This window comes from Maylandia zebra, linkage group LG11 (genome assembly GCF_041146795.1).
Source record: "Maylandia zebra isolate NMK-2024a linkage group LG11, Mzebra_GT3a, whole genome shotgun sequence".
Taxonomy (NCBI): domain Eukaryota; kingdom Metazoa; phylum Chordata; class Actinopteri; order Cichliformes; family Cichlidae; genus Maylandia; species Maylandia zebra.
In genome coordinates, this window is record NC_135177.1 from 16,886,766 (window position 1) to 16,905,062 (window position 18,297).

An 18,297-nucleotide genomic window follows, 5' to 3' on the forward strand; every position below is an offset into this window, starting at 1 on the left:
TGTAGTCCCTGTGAACCATAAGCTCTGGCTTCAGATTGCTCTAAACACTCAGTTTCAGACAGTTTTTTCTACACTCTATGGTGTCAGTGACAGCAGATACCCTTAATTTGGTCTCCTTATACATACAACTGCTCTTCAGACCTGCTATTTATGAAGGTGAGCCAATGAGACAAAGCTTGTTTCAGACAGTGGATGAACTAAACGAAACAAGGACGAGTACAAAGATTATACATAAGAATAAATAAGGATTATTTACACTAAGAATCATGCAAGTTCCACTAGTTGAGTCCAAAAAGATTTAAAGTTGAAATTAGTATAACAGATCTACTTTATGTCTGTCCAAAGCCTACTTTTAGAAACATAATTCTGTACAGTTGGACTATTTTATGGTAATAATATTATTAATAACGAAAACACACTCTGCTCTTTATCATTTTCTTCTTGATTTTATTTAAGCCATCTTCTTCTCAGGACCTCAAGTACTAATGAAAGCATCTCTTGTCTAACCTCATACAGCGACGCGCTTCAGGACTGTCTTTAATTTTCTTAAACCTGGATCCTCTCGTTACAGATATCACATCTAATCTTTAATGTATTGCAACAACCTTATTGATGGTAAGTGACCCTGTGCTTGTGGCACTGCCTGGTCCACCCGTCCTGACGCATGTAATAAACCATTCTTTATAATTAGTGTGGCCGCTGCAGTATGATCAGGGCATTACAAGTCCTCTGCCATAGCCCCTAAATGGGCAGATTTCAACAGATGCCCGCTGGTGTGATCGGCATCATTATATTTTAATTAATCCATTCTTCTCACAGCAACACAGTAATTACAATCTATTTTATGACATGGCATGCTGCGAAAGAGGGGATGGAAGAGAGAAATAAGAAAGGAGTGAGCGAGAATAACAGCGAGCAAAAAGGGAAAAGGAGAGGAGAGGAATGTTGAGGAAAAAAAACTACAAAGAGAGGCGAGGAGTGTTAGTTACAGCAAAGATGAAGAGAAGCAAGTTTAAGGTGAGTGAGACGGTGAGGAGGGAAAAGCATCACTAACACTATGACTGATTACCGGTATGTCATCGCCTGGCAGACACTGTGAAAGCATTGTAAAACCGTTTATGGGATGTCTAGAAGAGCATGGGTTTCTCTCTCGCTCGCTCGCTCTGGTTCTACACTGAGAGAGAGAGAGAGAAGCTCCAGTCCCTCCAGCCTGTGTCTGTAAATCACTGCAGGTACGGACACTCAGACACGCTGTGGGTGTGATAATAACATTAGAGGATTACAATGACACTCCTCCCCGGACAAGATCACCTGTCTCAACTGTCATAAAACAGACTGCTGCTTTTTGTGGTTGAAGCACTTTATATATGAGGAGAGTGTGGAGGTGTGAGCACAGACAAAAGTGGTGTGTATGTGTGTGTGCGCGCATGTGGAAACAGCATCAGTGGATAGGTAGTAGAAGTCTGGTTGTTATGTTAACACCTGAGTACTAAGGTTAAACAGATAAAATGTTAATATGTGTTAATGTGTTTGGAGATTTTCTCTTACTTATATTTTTTTATCAAGCCAGAGGCTATATGTGGTTATTGCTCCCAGTCCACAGTGAAGGCTTCAGCCTGCCTTGTTTGCAGTGTCACACATCAGGTCACTGCTAGAGGTTAACTCTCAGATATAAACTGTACATAAAAGATGGACACTGCTCCCGGGCATTGCAAGTGAAGCCAACAGGGGACTGCATAGGGGTGACTACTTTGGTTCAGAATAGGTTGAGATGTTTTTACACCAGTGGTGTTTAATCGGTTTAAATCAGGTTTGTTTTCCCCCTTTGGTGTGGATCTTTTGCCCAGCTTGACAAGCTGGACATGATGCTGCTACTCAACCTTCTTGTCAGTGTTTCCAAGAGGTCACTTGTGCTGTTGCAGTACAAAAAAAAAAATCCCCAGTGGTTGGTTAAGTATATTCCCCAAAGAGCACAAACATAAAAGACATGCTAGTAAAACTATTGACAAGACTATCAATACTCAATGAATCAAAAGGAGCTTAAAAGAAGATCTGTAATCACTCACCTGACTGCTTTCCCAGATGTTCAGCTGTTAGACTGTTCTTTGCATCACCTCCACATTCCCACACTATCAAACTCAATGCTGACATCATTACACTAGTCCAATCATCTTCTTGCCCACCTTCATTGAGCCAATGAGCCTCCACTCTATGTGCTTTAAATCTCAGCGCTCTTCCAACATTCTCCCTTTCAGAATATCACCTGTGCAACCCACCTCCTCCTCATTTCTGCCTTACTCGAGTATCTCAAAGCTCCATCCAAGCCGCCACCACCACCAACATCTAGCTTTCAGGGGAGTCATTTCCTAAACCCTATCACCATTGGGGTTCTGTTCTGCCACGATGGGTCATCGGAGCCTAACCACTTAATAGATTAATTCATTTCTCTAATATAGCTCAATAGATTCAGTGGCCAACATAAGTATCTATAACGCCCCAGACTAAATAGAGACTGACAAATTTGCAGGATGTGCCCTTCTAAATATAGCAGTTTCAAAGTTTTAGTGATGTTTTCAATGGTTAAGAAAAAATTATAGTTCATAGGTATAATTAATGGAATCCTACTTTTTATAAATCTGCCCATAAAACTTCCTTTATGCTCTAAATATTTTATCTTGCTGTATTATATTTTACGCCTACAAGATGCCATGAAGCATACAGCACAGGTGTAACGTAATTGAAAGATTATCTTTATTATCGGCACAAGCAACATATATCCTACAAAGCAGCAGCTGATGGTTCATCTGCATTTTTTATCTGTTATTTACAATTGAGGCAAAAAGTCACCAGTAATAACTGTAATTAATTAAAATTATTCAATCCCAGGCAGTAGGAGATAATGATTTTGAACTACTTTGCTTTTCAGCAGTAAAAACAAGTATTTAGAAATGAAGGAATACTGCTGAATTTCTGAATTCACAAATATGCAGAAAAAGGTCAGAAAGTTTCAAATATGACTGTTACACAACAGCAGCACAAACTTTTAAGTCGAAATTGTGACGTTTTTAGTACCTTTGACAGCAGCTACAACTTCTCATTATACAACGTTGCCCGCAGTAATTTGATATCAACTTTTAGTAACTGAAACTACGTCACTAATCGTTCACACTACAAATTCCAAAATACTGATACTGCCAGTGCTACCCCTCAGTCTCCTAGTAGATGTACGAATGGTATAAATTTGGAGAGCCCAGATGACATCTCTTTGGAGTTATCATGTTCAGAAGATTTTCAGAAAACTTGACCTCTAACCTTGAGGTCAAGGTCATTTTTAGGAGATGCACTTATGGTATCAAATTGAAAACCTCCCTGAGGTTTCTTCCTGTTAAAAGGCAGATTTTCCTTCCTGCTTTCACCAAGTGCTTATTCAAAGGGGCCCTTCTGATTGTTTGGGGTTTCTCTGTATTACTGTAGGGTTTTCATCTTACAATGTAAAGTGCCTTGAGGCAACTGTTACTGGGATTTGGTGCTATATAAACAGAACTGAATTGATTTGAAATGAATTTAATGAAATTATTTGGCCAGATGACTTTTCACATTTTAGTTAAATAAAATATTTGTTACATAGGCAAATATTGGAGAGTGAGAATATTTACAGATAAAGCGACTGTACAATTCATCTGCCACAGGAGATGCACAAAACTATTTAAATCATTCAGTGGATATATGATGTCATCTGTTCTTCCTATTGGATATTTATTTGAAGTTTGGTAATTATGGGCTATTGCCAGAAATATTTATAGTGATGCTGGCAAGCAGAATGTAATTAGTTAATCATTGAATACAAATTATTGTTGATGCTAAATTCGAGATATTGTGTTCACGAGAATGGGACAAACAACCTGAAAACAGTGAGAGAGCTGAGTGAGTCATTGTTGGCAGCTGATGTCAACAGTTATAATAACCCTTTTTTAAAAATAAAAAACATAAAAAGGAGGTATAAGGCAATGAGGTGCAAGTGAGGTCAGAGGAGGTGAGGGAGGCGTTGTCTCCTGTTGCTGTTGCAGCAGATGAGTCATCTACAAGCTGAGGTTCATGAACAAGAGAGCACTTGTGCTAGCCAATTGAGCTCAGAGGTTCTGAAGTGGTTTTGTATTATATAAACATCATGAAGGGAAACCTTTTCCATATGATTATACAGAAGAAAAAGACAACATTTGCCTTTTGTCTATCTACATATAAAATAAACTGACTAAGAAACATTTTATAATCTAATCAGGAGGCGAAGAGAAGAGGAGGAGACAGCAGAGCAGATAAGGAGTGTCACAGAGAGATGAGACACCAAAAAGAGCTCCTGGAGAGGTGAAGAAGAGGAGGGTATCAGATAGATAACACACAGAGTTAACGCAGTTTGTCACAGTTCATTTTCGTCACAGCTCAAACAGGGCCGTTGTTGCACAAGAGAAACAGAAGCTCGGGAGATCCGGATTGGTCGATTTTATTTTGAAGTATTGGCAACGTACAGTCAAGCCTATGACTGCTTTATTTACATCACGGCTATAATTCTTCTGTTCTCCTCTTACTGTTGGAAATAAACATGACAATGAAGATGAAAGGGAAGTTAGACTGCACTTGTTTTGTTTTTTACACTTTATGCTAGGGAACCATCTTAGGAACCTTTACTACATTCATTGTACTCATATATACGCTCAAAAATTTATTGGGTGAAAATCTAAAAAATTTCAGGGCTGGGCAGAGCCATCCCCACCCACCACCAAATATTTCAAGGTCCTTACGACGCCCATGGGGGTTATATTTTTGCAATTTTTCTTGGACTGGAGAAATGATTTTATAAAGTCTGTGCTGTCTGCACAACCTTGGGGTAAGAAAAAATAAGTGTTTCAGCTATGTACTCATAAAAATCTATAGACCTAATGATTAATGCGACTGATTAATACATGAATTAGTTTACAAGTAAGCTAAGTAGGCGAGATGCTGGCAGACTGCTGGGACTAATCCCAGTGGTAACGCCACATGTTTGTGTTGCATGCATGTTTTACGGTACCTATGGTGAACATGGTATCCTGCTGCATTGATGTTCCAGCCAGGCTCTTTAGGGTCGGGGATCTTTGCTGTCTTGGCGATCAGATGCTGAACATCCCTCCACGTCAGCTCAGGACTAGGGCAAGAGACATAAAACAGAATATCATCAAACGCATCTTTCCTTTTGGCCTGTGTTCTACACCGACTGAAACCACAGAGGAAACACTTCAACTCTGCGTGATACCCTGAAAAGAGACCTGCAGGGAGCTCAGCGCTCCAGTCTTGTGCAGAAAAAAGCTGGAGGACGGTTTTATGGGGTGTACAACACACTTTATCAGGCCCACATGTAAAGCTTGCACTGTATTAATGCAAAGGTTTATTGATACATAAACTGCCGCGATGAGACGCTGCCATACCTTTAATAGCAGGTCCTCTAGACATAAAAGCACCTACTTAAAGTCAAGCTTACATTTTTAATAATGGTGTCACTAAAAACTGTGAATCCAACAAAGAATATATGAGACTTTAACAAAAGAGCCAAGAGAGTCGAATGTAGAAAAAATCTTCTTTTTAATCCCGGGCAGGGGAATTCTAATGGAGCGGACTCAAGTGTCATGTCAAGCAATATACTAATGGAATCCAATTAAGACCTTTAAACTGTGCAGAGAGCTGGAGGATATTAGCTCAGTTTTCTATAACAAAAGACCAAAGGGTCGTCAATGAGGGCTTTTTCAGGATATAAAAAGCATAAAGGAAATTGGGTTTTTCTGCTTTATCCACTCATTATTGTTCCCTAAGAAAATGACTTGAATGGAGCATAAGAAAACCGCTTGGCTACCCATTCTGAACACCTTTTCTTTTTTTTTCCTGTTCCTGAGGAGAAACGCTTCTGCTGTGTGCCTCAACATCTGTACACAGGCACTCATTTCTCCAGTACAGAAGGATAGAAGGAAGGTAATTAAAGGTATACTACACAGCTAATTTCTCCCATCATTAATGATAAAACTGCAACACATCATGCATGCATCCGGCTCCGCGCTAAGGTGTAACGTCTCAGTCAACGGCGAAATCTGCACTAAGACGTGGAGATTTAAAAAAAAAAAAAAAAAAAAAAAGGCCTTTGGAAAGTAAAAGGGGGAAGAAACCCACAAGTAGCCTCTTCATTATTGTGCGGCTGGGTGTTAGACATCTTGGGAAATATCAGGCGCAGATGTAAACAGATGTATTCCATTCACGTATTTGAAAAAAATAAAGCAGAACAAAAGCGGGGAGAGAAGCTTTCATTAGCAGTATAAAACAAAACCCTGGCAAGCAGCACGAACAAGCAGCTAAAACAACATGATAGGAATAATACCAGTAACACTAATAATAGACGGATAGAATGAAACAAAACACAACGCACAAACAATTATTTTAAGCTTTGATTTCAAAGGGATTGGACTGTGCACGTGTGTGCGTGGGGTGGTGTGTAAGCTTTGTACTTTTGAACTGTTGCTGCTCACCGCGTGCATGCGTGTGTGTCTGTGCGCGAGTGTGCGGTCTGTATTATATATTAGCGGCAGCAGCGTGATTCCGATGTGTGCACTCCCCCACCTCTATCATCAGCACCACCACCACCACCATCACCCCTCTGGTGGAATCAGAGAAAGCCCCGCGGCCCCGGCTGGTTTGCATAAAGCAAACAAAATTAAATTTGCTTTGCTAAATCAAAGCATGTATGGTATTCCAAGCTGCTCTCTCTGGGACAAATTACTTCAAACGGCCTCCTTTGTATCATAACAGAATAAAAAAAAGAAAAAATCAGCCCAATCAGCGGCTCTCCAAAACTCTCGACTCGGGAATTAATTATTGAACCGAGGGCTTTTCTCTCTCCTAGCAGTCAGCGACACAGATCTATTTATTTTGGAAAAGTCGTTTTGCTCTTAAAAACACACTGTTGGCTGAGAGCGCAGTGCTGCTATCTCCCTCTCTTTCTCTCCCGCTCTCTCTCTCTTTCGCAGTGTTTTCACTCCTCTTTGCAGCACAGCCCCTGAAGGGACGTGTGAATAGGTTTAGGCCACGAAATTAATATGAAAACCCCACGACCAGCATCCGCCATAGTGCTGGTTAAACAGAACTATTGCTTATGCTGTAATGGACTTAAGATGAACTGAGCTGTTAACTTGTGAGGTTTATTTCAGACAGAGGTGGCTGGGTTTTTTTCGCTGCAGGAGCTCTTTGTAGGAATGCTAGATGTGCGTTTCTTTCTTTCCACTGCTTTTAGTTTAGTTGCCACAAGTTCAAAGCACTATTAAAGTAGAACAATACAAGTTAATTATGGTTTCTAAACTAAGTTTTGCAAACATCTCTAGTAAATCCACTAATTATTTATGACATCCTAGATGTATTTATATTTTTGACCACCTATTGTATGGTGGAACAGTGGAGTAGTGGGTAGCACTGTTGCCTAGCAAAAGGTCCTGGGTTCAAATCCACCATCCACAGCCTTTATGTGTAGAGTTTGCATTTTTTCCCAGAGTCTGTGTAGATTCTTCCTGGGTACTCTGGCTTAATCCCACAGTCCACAGTTAGTGGTGTTAGGTTCAACTGGTGATTCTAAACGGGCCATAGGTGTGAATGTGATTATTGGTGCCTCTCTGTGTTGGCAACCTGTCTAAGTTGTCCCCTATCACCCTATAGCAGCTCCAGCCTCCTCGTGACACTGAACTGAATAAGTGGGAGAAAAGGGATGGATGGATGCAGCCAGTTTCACACGTAGAGTTTAACCAAAAACATTTGTGGGAAAACATTGTCTAAAGTTGAAATGCATCAAGTAGCAGCAACATGGTAAAGTCTAAGGGGGATTCTTTTTGAAGCTGTTACTATTTTGTATTTTTAGTGCGCTTAGAAAAGCATTTAACTGCAGACTGACTGCTACTGCAGTGAGTAAATGTCATATCTGGTTTGATGCCATTTAACAGCGCTATTACCAATGTACATTTTGGTGCATCCCCACCAGAAATGCGATCAGCTATTATCTACAAATGTCATATACGAAATCAAAAAAGCACAGATAAAACTGTTACTCGTGCTAGCTTGCAAAACAGGCTGCAGTAGATGTTTATAGTGAAGGACTAGGTGGTGAAATACAATAGCTGTCAAGGTAGCAGCAATATGCTGTTTCATCTCTGGACTCATCACATACTGTTCCTGCCTAGAAGCCTTTCTGGTCATACTTTAATGCAACAGGTACCATGATAGCATCCCATTCTTTTTGATGTACCTTTATCATTATTTCCAGCATGCACGGCACTGTTTACCATTTTACCATACAGAAAGCAGGTGATTACATGAAAATCAGCCAGAAGACGGGCGTCCTGTCTGGGACATGATTATAAACTGAAATTTTACTTTTGTTTATAACTTGAATTTTCAGTCACTATTTGGGGAGTGAAGATACCACATTTCATTATTAAGTTTAAAAAACAAAGCTCTCTTTCACAGCATTAACTGCTTATTATAAGAAAACATCTCCAATCTGCAAGTTTTGTTGTCACAGTTAAATGTTCCACATCAGTAAAAACACCAGCAGGGCACTTTTTCCTTGGAGCCTCATGGTGTCCATTTCAGATATAGAGGGACTCCTATTGAACTCTGTCTGACTATAGAGTTTATATTACACTTCGGAAACACCAGCTGTGTTAGAACATGATGCTGACCCTGACCAAGCAACAGAGTGTCCTGATTTGGGACTGAGAACTGATTGACTGTTGTTTGCTAGGCAGATACCAAAGCTCTCCAGTTAACATACTTTCCTAAAGATTGTATTTGTAACTTTAACTCCGTCACAATGACTGCATGCACACAACACCAGCACTTACCTGATTCTACTGAAATGAACTAATCCCAACTTTTTTTTTCTTTTTAAATGCCGCTCTGACTTTAAGCCTTTAAGCTGAAATGTTTCGAAAAGAATGCTGGGATTACTTCTGCTGCACATAGGACAAACATATGACAACTCGTACACAACAAACTAAGAAAATACGTGGACGAACTCGTGTTTCCTGTCATGGATTATCTTACTCTGTCGAAGCTGTTTTCACTAGTGTGAAATTATAATTGCTGACAGCGTCGTCTTCTGTGAGCTAAACTGCGACATTCGGAATAGAGGAGCCGAGTGATCGCTGGTCTGCTGGGGCAGAGTTCGGCTGTATACGAGCAGCCCCTCAAACCCTAACAGCCGTCATCTCCTCGCCAAGGCTCACAAAGCAGCACAGCAGCCATCACAGTGAGCACACAACTGTTTACAAATCCCCAGTTAATAGGATCAGGCCTCATTGACTGGGCCGCTTCGATGTGTCTGATGTAATCTATTAGCTGTATGATAGTCAGTGTCTCAGTCCAATCGATAAACCTGGGCCTCCATATTGCTCCACTGTGGACTGTTACTCCTCTTTAGTGCTGCTTAGAATGCAGGCTTAGTGGCTATAAAAAGTGTGTGCTTGTGCGTGTGTCTGTGTGTATGCTTACCTACTTATTCTTGTATTTTAGATACAATACGCACTTGTATGAAATTTTGAGTTTTTTAGTATTTTTGCTGTAAAACACAGCTGATGTGAAACAGTTAAAAATGTTAATTGTGCCGCATTTCAAAGCATTAAGGGAAGAAACGAGACACATTTGTGTGTTTTGTGTAATAACATTGACACTAAACATGTATAACAAACATGCATCTACACACAGGTGTAATACTCTACCATACAACAGTCCATATGTGTGTCTGAATGTGGCTTTACTGTACGTGGAGTGTCTGGGAGTGCATGTTCATGCGTGTGCGCGCTGTGTTTTTGTGCGCAAGTGTGTCTGTAGCTGGTATAACTGGGTTTCCAATTAAGTTGAACCACAGGCTGGATCAATGCTAGTCCTCTGTGTGCAGGAATGAGAAGCCCTGGGCCCTCCGAGCATGCCCACGAATAATTTATCACTCACACTGGGCCCAGGCAGAGAGGAGGAGGAGGAGGAGAAGGACTGGCATGAGGAGAAGGAGACAGGGAGCGTGAGGACAAAGTGTCCAGCCCGGAGAGAGAACGGCAAATATGGGCAATCGAGGAGACAGAAAGATGGAGGGGTGAAGAAAGCAAGAGAGAGCAAGACCCAGAGGAAAACAATGTCAGCTCTCGATCATTTAGAAGCATTACTCTCCACTATTTTTTTTTCTTCCAGTAAACAAGCATTGAAAATGAAATACTGTAGGGAGCACAAGCTATGTAATTCTTTTAACCATACTTTCAAATGCTGTAAGCTGGAAAGAGAGAAGAAAAGATAAATAGAGCCATTATTTTACTGTCAGTTTTCCAAAAATCTGTCACTTTCATGTTCCCACAATATAAAGGAAAGTCTTGTTGATTTGACTATATATTTTTTTTGCATGATCAATCAATAATATTTTTACAACTCCCATCTGGGTTATGATTTACACAATTTTACAAATTTATCTTAACACATTGTAACTTGTAATGATGTTTTTTATACTCCTCACCCTTATCATAAACATGAATGTCATGGTAAATTTGGGCCTTTATTACTTTTCTAACTGTTCTTTTTTCAAAGACAGAATTACTGTACAGTACAAATCTTTATGGATTTAAAAATTAATAACTGGGTTGGAAAATCATTTGGGATCTTCTTGAATCCAAGCAGGGTCAAATTTATGCATACATAGTCAAATATATCCAAACACACAAGGAGAATTATAGATGGAGTGGTCTTATGGAGCCATTTCTAAACAACAGCTAATTCCAATATCAAACAAGTAGAAATTATTCTGATTTGTTACCACTTTTCCCCAAAGAGGATCTAGAAGAAGACCTAAACTGTCACCCTTTGATGAGAGGAAATGAATTAGGATGTTAAGGAATGACTTTGGAACCACCGACGCTCAAGCCTGCCATGAACTGGAAGCTGTTGGAGCAGCTTTGCATCCCGTGTGTGAGTTTTGCATCGCCATAGACTGAGAAGATACCAACCACGAAAGAAGCCCCTGGTCCAACACCGACATCTTCAAGCTGAAGTGAAATTTGCAGCTCCCTACACGGACAAGCCAAAAGCCTTCTGGAGAAAATTATATGATCAGCTGAGACAAAGATTGAGCAGTTTGACCACAGGGACAAGACAAGTTTGGGGGAGTAAACGTGAGGCTTTCGAACCTGAGACCACTGTACCAACTATCAACCATGGTGGTGGTAGCATCATGCTCAGGCGCTAGTTTGCTTTCAGTACACAGGACAAAATGTGTGGAATAATAAAGGAGGAGGACTACGTCTGAAGTCCTCAACTTCACCTCAAATCAACAGCTAGACCAGGGATGTCGAATTCAAGGCATCGAGGGCCGGTGTCCAAATTTGGCCCGCAGCCTAATTACATTTGGCCCGCGAAGCCATACCAAATTATTATTAGAGCTGGCCTACTGGTATTATACAGCCAATATATATATTGTTTAGTATTAAGCTTTGCTTGTTCTATATTCAGTTTTTCAGCAAAATGTGTTTGAGTCCATAAGAAGAGATTTTTTTTCAATAAATATTAACGTTAGCCCGCGACCTTGTTCCAGTTTTGAATTTTGGCCCACTGTGTATTTGAGTTTGACACCCCTGTTTTAGATGAAACCCTGGGTCAACACACCTGAATCAAATGATTAGTTCAGGCCTCTGGAAAATTTCAAGACATGTTGAGGAGGTAATTTAGCCATATAAATCAGCTATGATGTATCAAGGACTAGAGATGGACCGATCCGATATTACGTATCGGTATCGGTCCGATACTGACCTAAATTACTGGATCGGATATCGGAGAAAAATAAAAAATGTAATCCGATCCATTAAATATCACGAAAGCACCTCACAAAACTTGCAACACGCCGTAACTCACCTCAGAACGTTAGCACGTCGGAGCAGTATGCATCACGTGATAGAGCGGCTGTGGCATGCGGGACCTGTCGGTGGTCTGGATAGCATGTGGAGCTTCGCTAGCAACCCGGCATTTCATCTCCGACAAAGTTATCCCCGAGAGAAGTAAAGCAAGTGTGTAAGTCCATCTCTGAATGTTTGTAAAGCATTCCTGCGTTAAGCTTAACAAGCGACTGCCTCTCCTGCTGCTACTTCAATCATGAAACTGCTTAATGATCAGCTGATCGGCTTTTCTGTCGCGAGTCCGTGTCTCTGGTTTGTTTTTGGCCCACTTTGCACCAGAAAGAGGAAACCAGCGGCTGAACAACAGCAGCACATTTAAGCTTGATCAGCTGTTGTTAGAATTTATTTATTATTACTTTCTACTCGAGGATCTTTTTCTACGTAGCTGACGGCTGGTAACTGTGCAGGGGCGGATCTAGCAAAGTTTAGCCAGGGGGGCCGATAGGGCATTAACAGGGAAAAGGGGGCACAAAGACATACTTTTCTTTCTTATTCTCATTTAAAATGTCTAGCTTTTAATAAATAATTATCCGAATCTTACACCCAAAGTTTTAATTTGATGTAAAATGAATAGAAGTCAATTACTGTATATAGTAACTATTAAGTCTAATATATATACCCTAGTAAGCTATAGTACTTTTTCCTTTGAGAAGGTACCATCTGTGCAGTCTGCAATTTTGTTGAAGAAAGATGTTGAATCTATTTAATATTTCTTGAAAAATAATTGATTTCTGTGCATTTTTTTTCACACTGCATCAAATTAAGGTTGATTACGTTGATTAAGCATCATGAGGTGGAGCGTGAGGGGTGGTTCCCTATTTTTTATTTATTTTTGTTGTTGCTGGGAGTTGGAACCCTATTAGTTAGTTGCTTAATATTTATGCTAAGTACTCTTTAAAATACCAGAATAGGGAGGATGGTGTAGGTTTAAGTTTATTAGATTGATCAGTATTGCTGAACTATGAAATATTTTTTTTTTTGCATATAGGTATAACAGAATAGCTTTAGTGTAGTTGTTGTTTTAAACTTGAGTATGAACTTATACAAAATGCAGCAAGATATTTTTAAAAAAACAGTTTTGTTGATTAAAAAACACTATATCGGATTCATATCGGTATCGGCAGATATCCAAATTTATGATATCGGTATCGGTATCGGACATAAAAAAGTGGTATCGTGCCATCTCTATCAAGGACACATCTAAAACCTGCAGGACACCCGCCCTAGAGGCCTGGAGTTCGACATCATTTTTATTTTTATTCCTATTTATTCTATTTATCCCCTTCGTATATTTTATTTATATTGTCTCTGTATTTATATATATGTGTGTGTGTATAACTCTGTAACTTCTGTCGGTGCTGTGCTTTTTTGGAAATCGAATTTCCCAGAGGAACCCACCCGAGGGATTAATAAAGTTCTATCTTATCTTATCTTATCTCTTATCTTATCTGTGAGCTAGACGGTTAAAACTTAAACACAATAAAGTGTTCCAAAAGGACAATGATCGCTGGCAGACATCAAACCTGGTTTTAGGATGGATAAAGCAGGCCAACCTTGAACTTCTGGCCTTCTCAAAACCCAACTTCAACCCTATTGAAAGTTTGTGGAGCATGCATGCGTGGACCACGACAGGAAATCAACCAATTTAAATGAACTACACCAATCACTACTGAATGTCTTATACTAAAATGGCTTCTTTCTCTCCAATTAAATTGGCTTGTAAGTTTTTGTGTGATCCTGCTGACAAACAGTCAGTCAAAGAAATGGCAATTATCACGATCTCCACCTCTGTTTATGCCTTGGTGGAAGAATTATAGTTGAGACACATTCAAATTTTGGCCTCATTTTGACCTCTGATGAAAACTAATGGGTTCACAAATGTGTGCATCAAATCTGTCAGTATATTTAGGTAGTAATTCATCTATCCTAAACCACAAAAGTCAATCTGAAAAATGGTGCTCAGTGTAAGACATTACATGGCTATCCACTCATTGGTGGTTGGGCTATTTCTCAATATAAACCTCAAATTGAAAACATGGCGAGTAGCCAAACATTAACCATTATCACCTCCATCTCTAAAGTAATAGGTTCCACTCCATCATGCATCCTAGACGTATTTGCAGCTGAAAGAGACTGAAGCATTTGCATGCACCCTGATGCTCGCTTTACAGAAGCTCTGCATGTGCGATTTTCCTGTTCTTTTCTTTTTATGTTAGCAGTAACTGAAGGAGAAATCACTAACAGTGGAGCTTGTTAGCCAGCAGGGTGTAATGTGCTGGTACAAGACGAGCAGCAGTTTAAACCTCACTGTCTCATCCCAGGCGGCACATCTTCTGCTTGGACACTTCGCATTAAGATCTGCAGAGCTACATCACAGCTCTAGTTGAAAAGCAGAGAAACTAACACACATGCAGATATAGATTTGCAGAGAAGCACAGAGCTGCCCACATAAACAAGCAAATGCACATAACAGGAGCAAAGTGCACACACACACACACACACACACACACACACACACACACACACACACACACACACACACACACACACACACACATTAATACAGACACATTTCACACAATATAAGAAACACAGTCTATCTCAATGACCCAAAAACATACGCAGATGTATAAACATACAGAGAAACGTATAAACGTAGATACAGCACATCAACTGCTGAACAGTTACACACATATATATACACTGTCTCCACCCTGTGGAGTGTCAGAGTCCAATATTACCCCTGCCACTGTCTTTAGCTCATCTCTATTAATCTCACAGTAGCGAGGCGTGGACTGGCAAGAAGCTCCACGTCGCTCTGTAATCTTCTCTTAATGTGCTGCACTCTAAGCCTAAGTGAACCCATTTGGAGTGACTGTGAGCAGACTGAGATTCCTCCCATGTTATCTGAACAAGTGTTACTAATGGGTTTATCAATTAGGCAAAGTCCAATAACTGCATGCCCGCAATCTCCTTTAAACACACTCCACTAATGTCGCCCTGAGTTCTGTGGTTAATGGGTACATGTGTACACGTGTGTGCTTGTATGATTGCAAGAACCATGACCAGTGCGTATGTATGTCTGCATTTGTGTGATTTATACTTCTCTGTGTGTGCGCGCGAGTGTTTACGCCGCATAAACAGATGAGCGGCTAATATGCTTAACATGCATATTTGGATCTTTGCATAACAAGTTGGGGAATTATACTGTTCAATGTGTGTTTGCACATAAATAAAATCCTTTTACGTATAAAATTGTATCAAAGATATCTCTGTCTCTGTATTCATTGCTTCCTTTTCTAGTGTATAGTCAATATGTATATGCTCCCAGCTTTGAATATTGTATGTGCGATGTATGCATGCATATTTTCTAATGACCAACTCTTTAAATTGTGGGAAAATATATGAAGTATGTTGTTGTTGTTTTAAAGGTGTTAATAGTTAATTTTGTTTTCTCATTTCACAGTAATGTAACTTGATTAAAGTTAGTACACTGGTCATTATTTTTAGTCATGTAGAGGTGGCAATGTTGGTCTCTCAGTTAGTTACTCAGTTGGCTGGTTCAGACTGAAATATGAAAGGAACTATTTGGAAAAAAAGCCGGGTGTTTTTTATATAGTCATCAGCCAGCTTTTTCCTTTAGTCACACCATGACGACATTTTTGTGTCTGAGCAAACAGTATTCAAAGCGATACATAAAGCGTGGTACTCACATTCATGTTCCACTCAGACTGAACAGACTAGAGCACTGCATGATCGCAAAAAGCATGGCAGCCCAGAAAACAGATTAAATCCTCTCTGTTGCAAAACCTGTCAGTGATGTATGAATGAAATAAAGCTAAGAATGAATGTGACTCGCATGTTAAACAGCCAGGCTATCTAAGGTATCGTCTATAAGGCCAATGAGTTTTATAAGCATGTTAATCCCACACGTATCTTACAATATGTATAATAGCAGTATCGTCACATGTAGGTCATTAAAAAAATCCCCTCTTGCTGTGTATGTATTTGTAAGAGGGCATAGATGACACTAACCTTCGCTGGTAGGCATTAATATCGGCGATATCATTGCTGACGATTTGTGTATGTGTGTGTGTGTGTCTGTCTGTCTGTGCATGTGGCACACTGGTTAAGTAAAGACCAATTAGAGTGAGTGGATTCACTATTTTTATGTGCACCAATAAGAATACAGGCTGATTACCCCTTAACCCCCCAGAGAGAAGGTTTTATGTAATATTTGTCTTTTCAATTCAAAGGATACAGACAGAAAGAGAGAATACTGGAAAAGGGAAGATAATAAAGTATTCTAGAAAATGATGAACATGATTTTCATGTCCAAAGTGAAACTGTTATATTGCAGCTGATTAGACACATAATAATCATTTATTTGTGGTCTTTACCATAAGAACAATGATTTTCTTCTGTCTAAGCAACATTTATAAAAAGCCAGCTTTTCAGAAATATTATTATCCAAAGAAAATACACTAATAAAACAGCTGATCGAATGCCGTTATATTCCAGACGGATGCTATTATCAAAATTCAACATATGGCATGAATTTGCCATAAAGCACCTAGAGCTGCAATGCATTGATGGCTAAACTGCCCAAAGAGACAAAAGTGCTTAAGAGATTTTATAAGTTCTTACTTGAGCAAAGGGAGCTAAATGATAAAATTGATCTGATCTGATCTCAGAACAGGTATGACTCGGGTTAAAGAGGAGGCAATCCATCTTTCTAGACAGCCAAAATAGTCAACTTGAAATGGATGGACAGAAAGGTGGACAACTGCATGTCCAAACTAGGAGGTGGAATCACAGCAAAGCCCAATGTCCATCTCCTCGTGAGCAAATGGATAGACAGATTGATAAATGGACTGAGAGAAACAGAGATAAAGTGACAGACACGGTGATAAAGTGAACAAACACAGACAGAAAGACTGACAAACAGGATGAGTGAAGAATTGATTTGGTCTCATGGTTCATTGGACAGCCGTCAAAATGGATGGAGGGAGACGGATGGCAAAACAGGCAGACAGGCCAACATAGACACTGACACCTTGACACAGGAACAAGTTGAAGGCTATTCTGAAAGCACAGAAAGCAATCCATAGAAGCTTCTTTATATCAGTACTTAAGAGAGTGCATGACCGCAATGCCAGCAGAAAATCTTCTGTATTGCCAGTCTTGTTTTTTTTGACAGTCATGATCTCTTTTTTGAAAAAAAAAAGATCACGACTCCAGGAAAACAATTAATCAATCATGAGGAGTGCAGTTTCAAGACAATTATAGGTGGAGATAACAGAGTGATTGACAGAGGCATAGAATCATTATTAGGCAGCAGTAATGGGTAGATTTTGTATCAATAACCCTGCGTATATGTTCACAATGAGCCAATCTGCAAAAAAAGGTTTAAACTGATGGTATGTGTGTTAATAGTGGAGGTGACAGTTGAATCAAGGATTTGCCTCATATTATAAAGACTGACTGCAACTTGACACAAGCAGCTCTGTGCATTGTAATAAATACTTTGCTAACTTATACATATAGTGGTGTTAGCCAGCTTATGTTAGAGCCTCCTTCATACTCTATGAACTATGCATGTCTGTACCAGATTTCATAGGAATCTCTTCAGCACTAGTTGCGATATTTCAGAAGCACAGTGGTGTACCAACAGGCTAAACACTTTTAATCAACAGTCACGTGGCCAGCATCGCTCGGATGCCGAGACGCATAGTTTGTAGAGCTTGCCGTCTTTCTGCATAGTCGATCGTTGCAGACCTCCAAACTTCACGTGTCCTTTAGATTAGCTCAAGAACAGGTTCGTAGACAGGTTCATTGAAGGTGTTGCCATAGCTGAGCAGCTGCATCCAAGCCTAACATCACCGAGCACGATGCAAAGCATCAGATGCAGTGGTGTAAAGGACGCCGCCACTGGACTCTAGGGCAGTGGAGATGTGGGCTCTGAAGTGAGGATTCACACTTTTCTGGGTTTGGTGTTTGCCAGGAAAACATTACTTGTGTGACCGCATTGTATCAAGTCCAGAGTTTGGTGGAGGGGGGATTATGGTGTGGGGTTGTTTTTCAGGAGCTTGGTTAAACCCCTTAGTGGAATGAACTCCTAATGCTTTGGCATATCAAGACAATTTTGATATTTCTTGCTCACAACTTTGTTTGGGGATGGCCCCTTATGACTGCGCACCAGTGTACAAAGCAAGGTCCATAAAGACAAGGAGGAGCAAATGTAGTGTGGAAGAACTGACTGGATTGCACAGAGTCCTGACATCAAAATGCCTTTGGGCATTCTCAT

The 18,297-nt window shown here is 40.0% G+C and overlaps 1 protein-coding gene across 1 annotated transcript in view; it reads right to left on the bottom strand.

Annotated features, from left to right (window-relative positions):
* The window catches only part of LOC101476669 (furin-like), a 70,197-nt gene that overhangs the window by 47,404 nt on the left and 4,496 nt on the right, over positions 1 to 18,297 (bottom strand). The window contains exon 3 of the mRNA XM_012923980.3: positions 5,066 to 5,179. Within this exon, the coding sequence (XP_012779434.1) occupies positions 5,066 to 5,179 (114 nt within the window). The remainder of the gene's footprint in view (positions 1 to 5,065; positions 5,180 to 18,297) is intronic.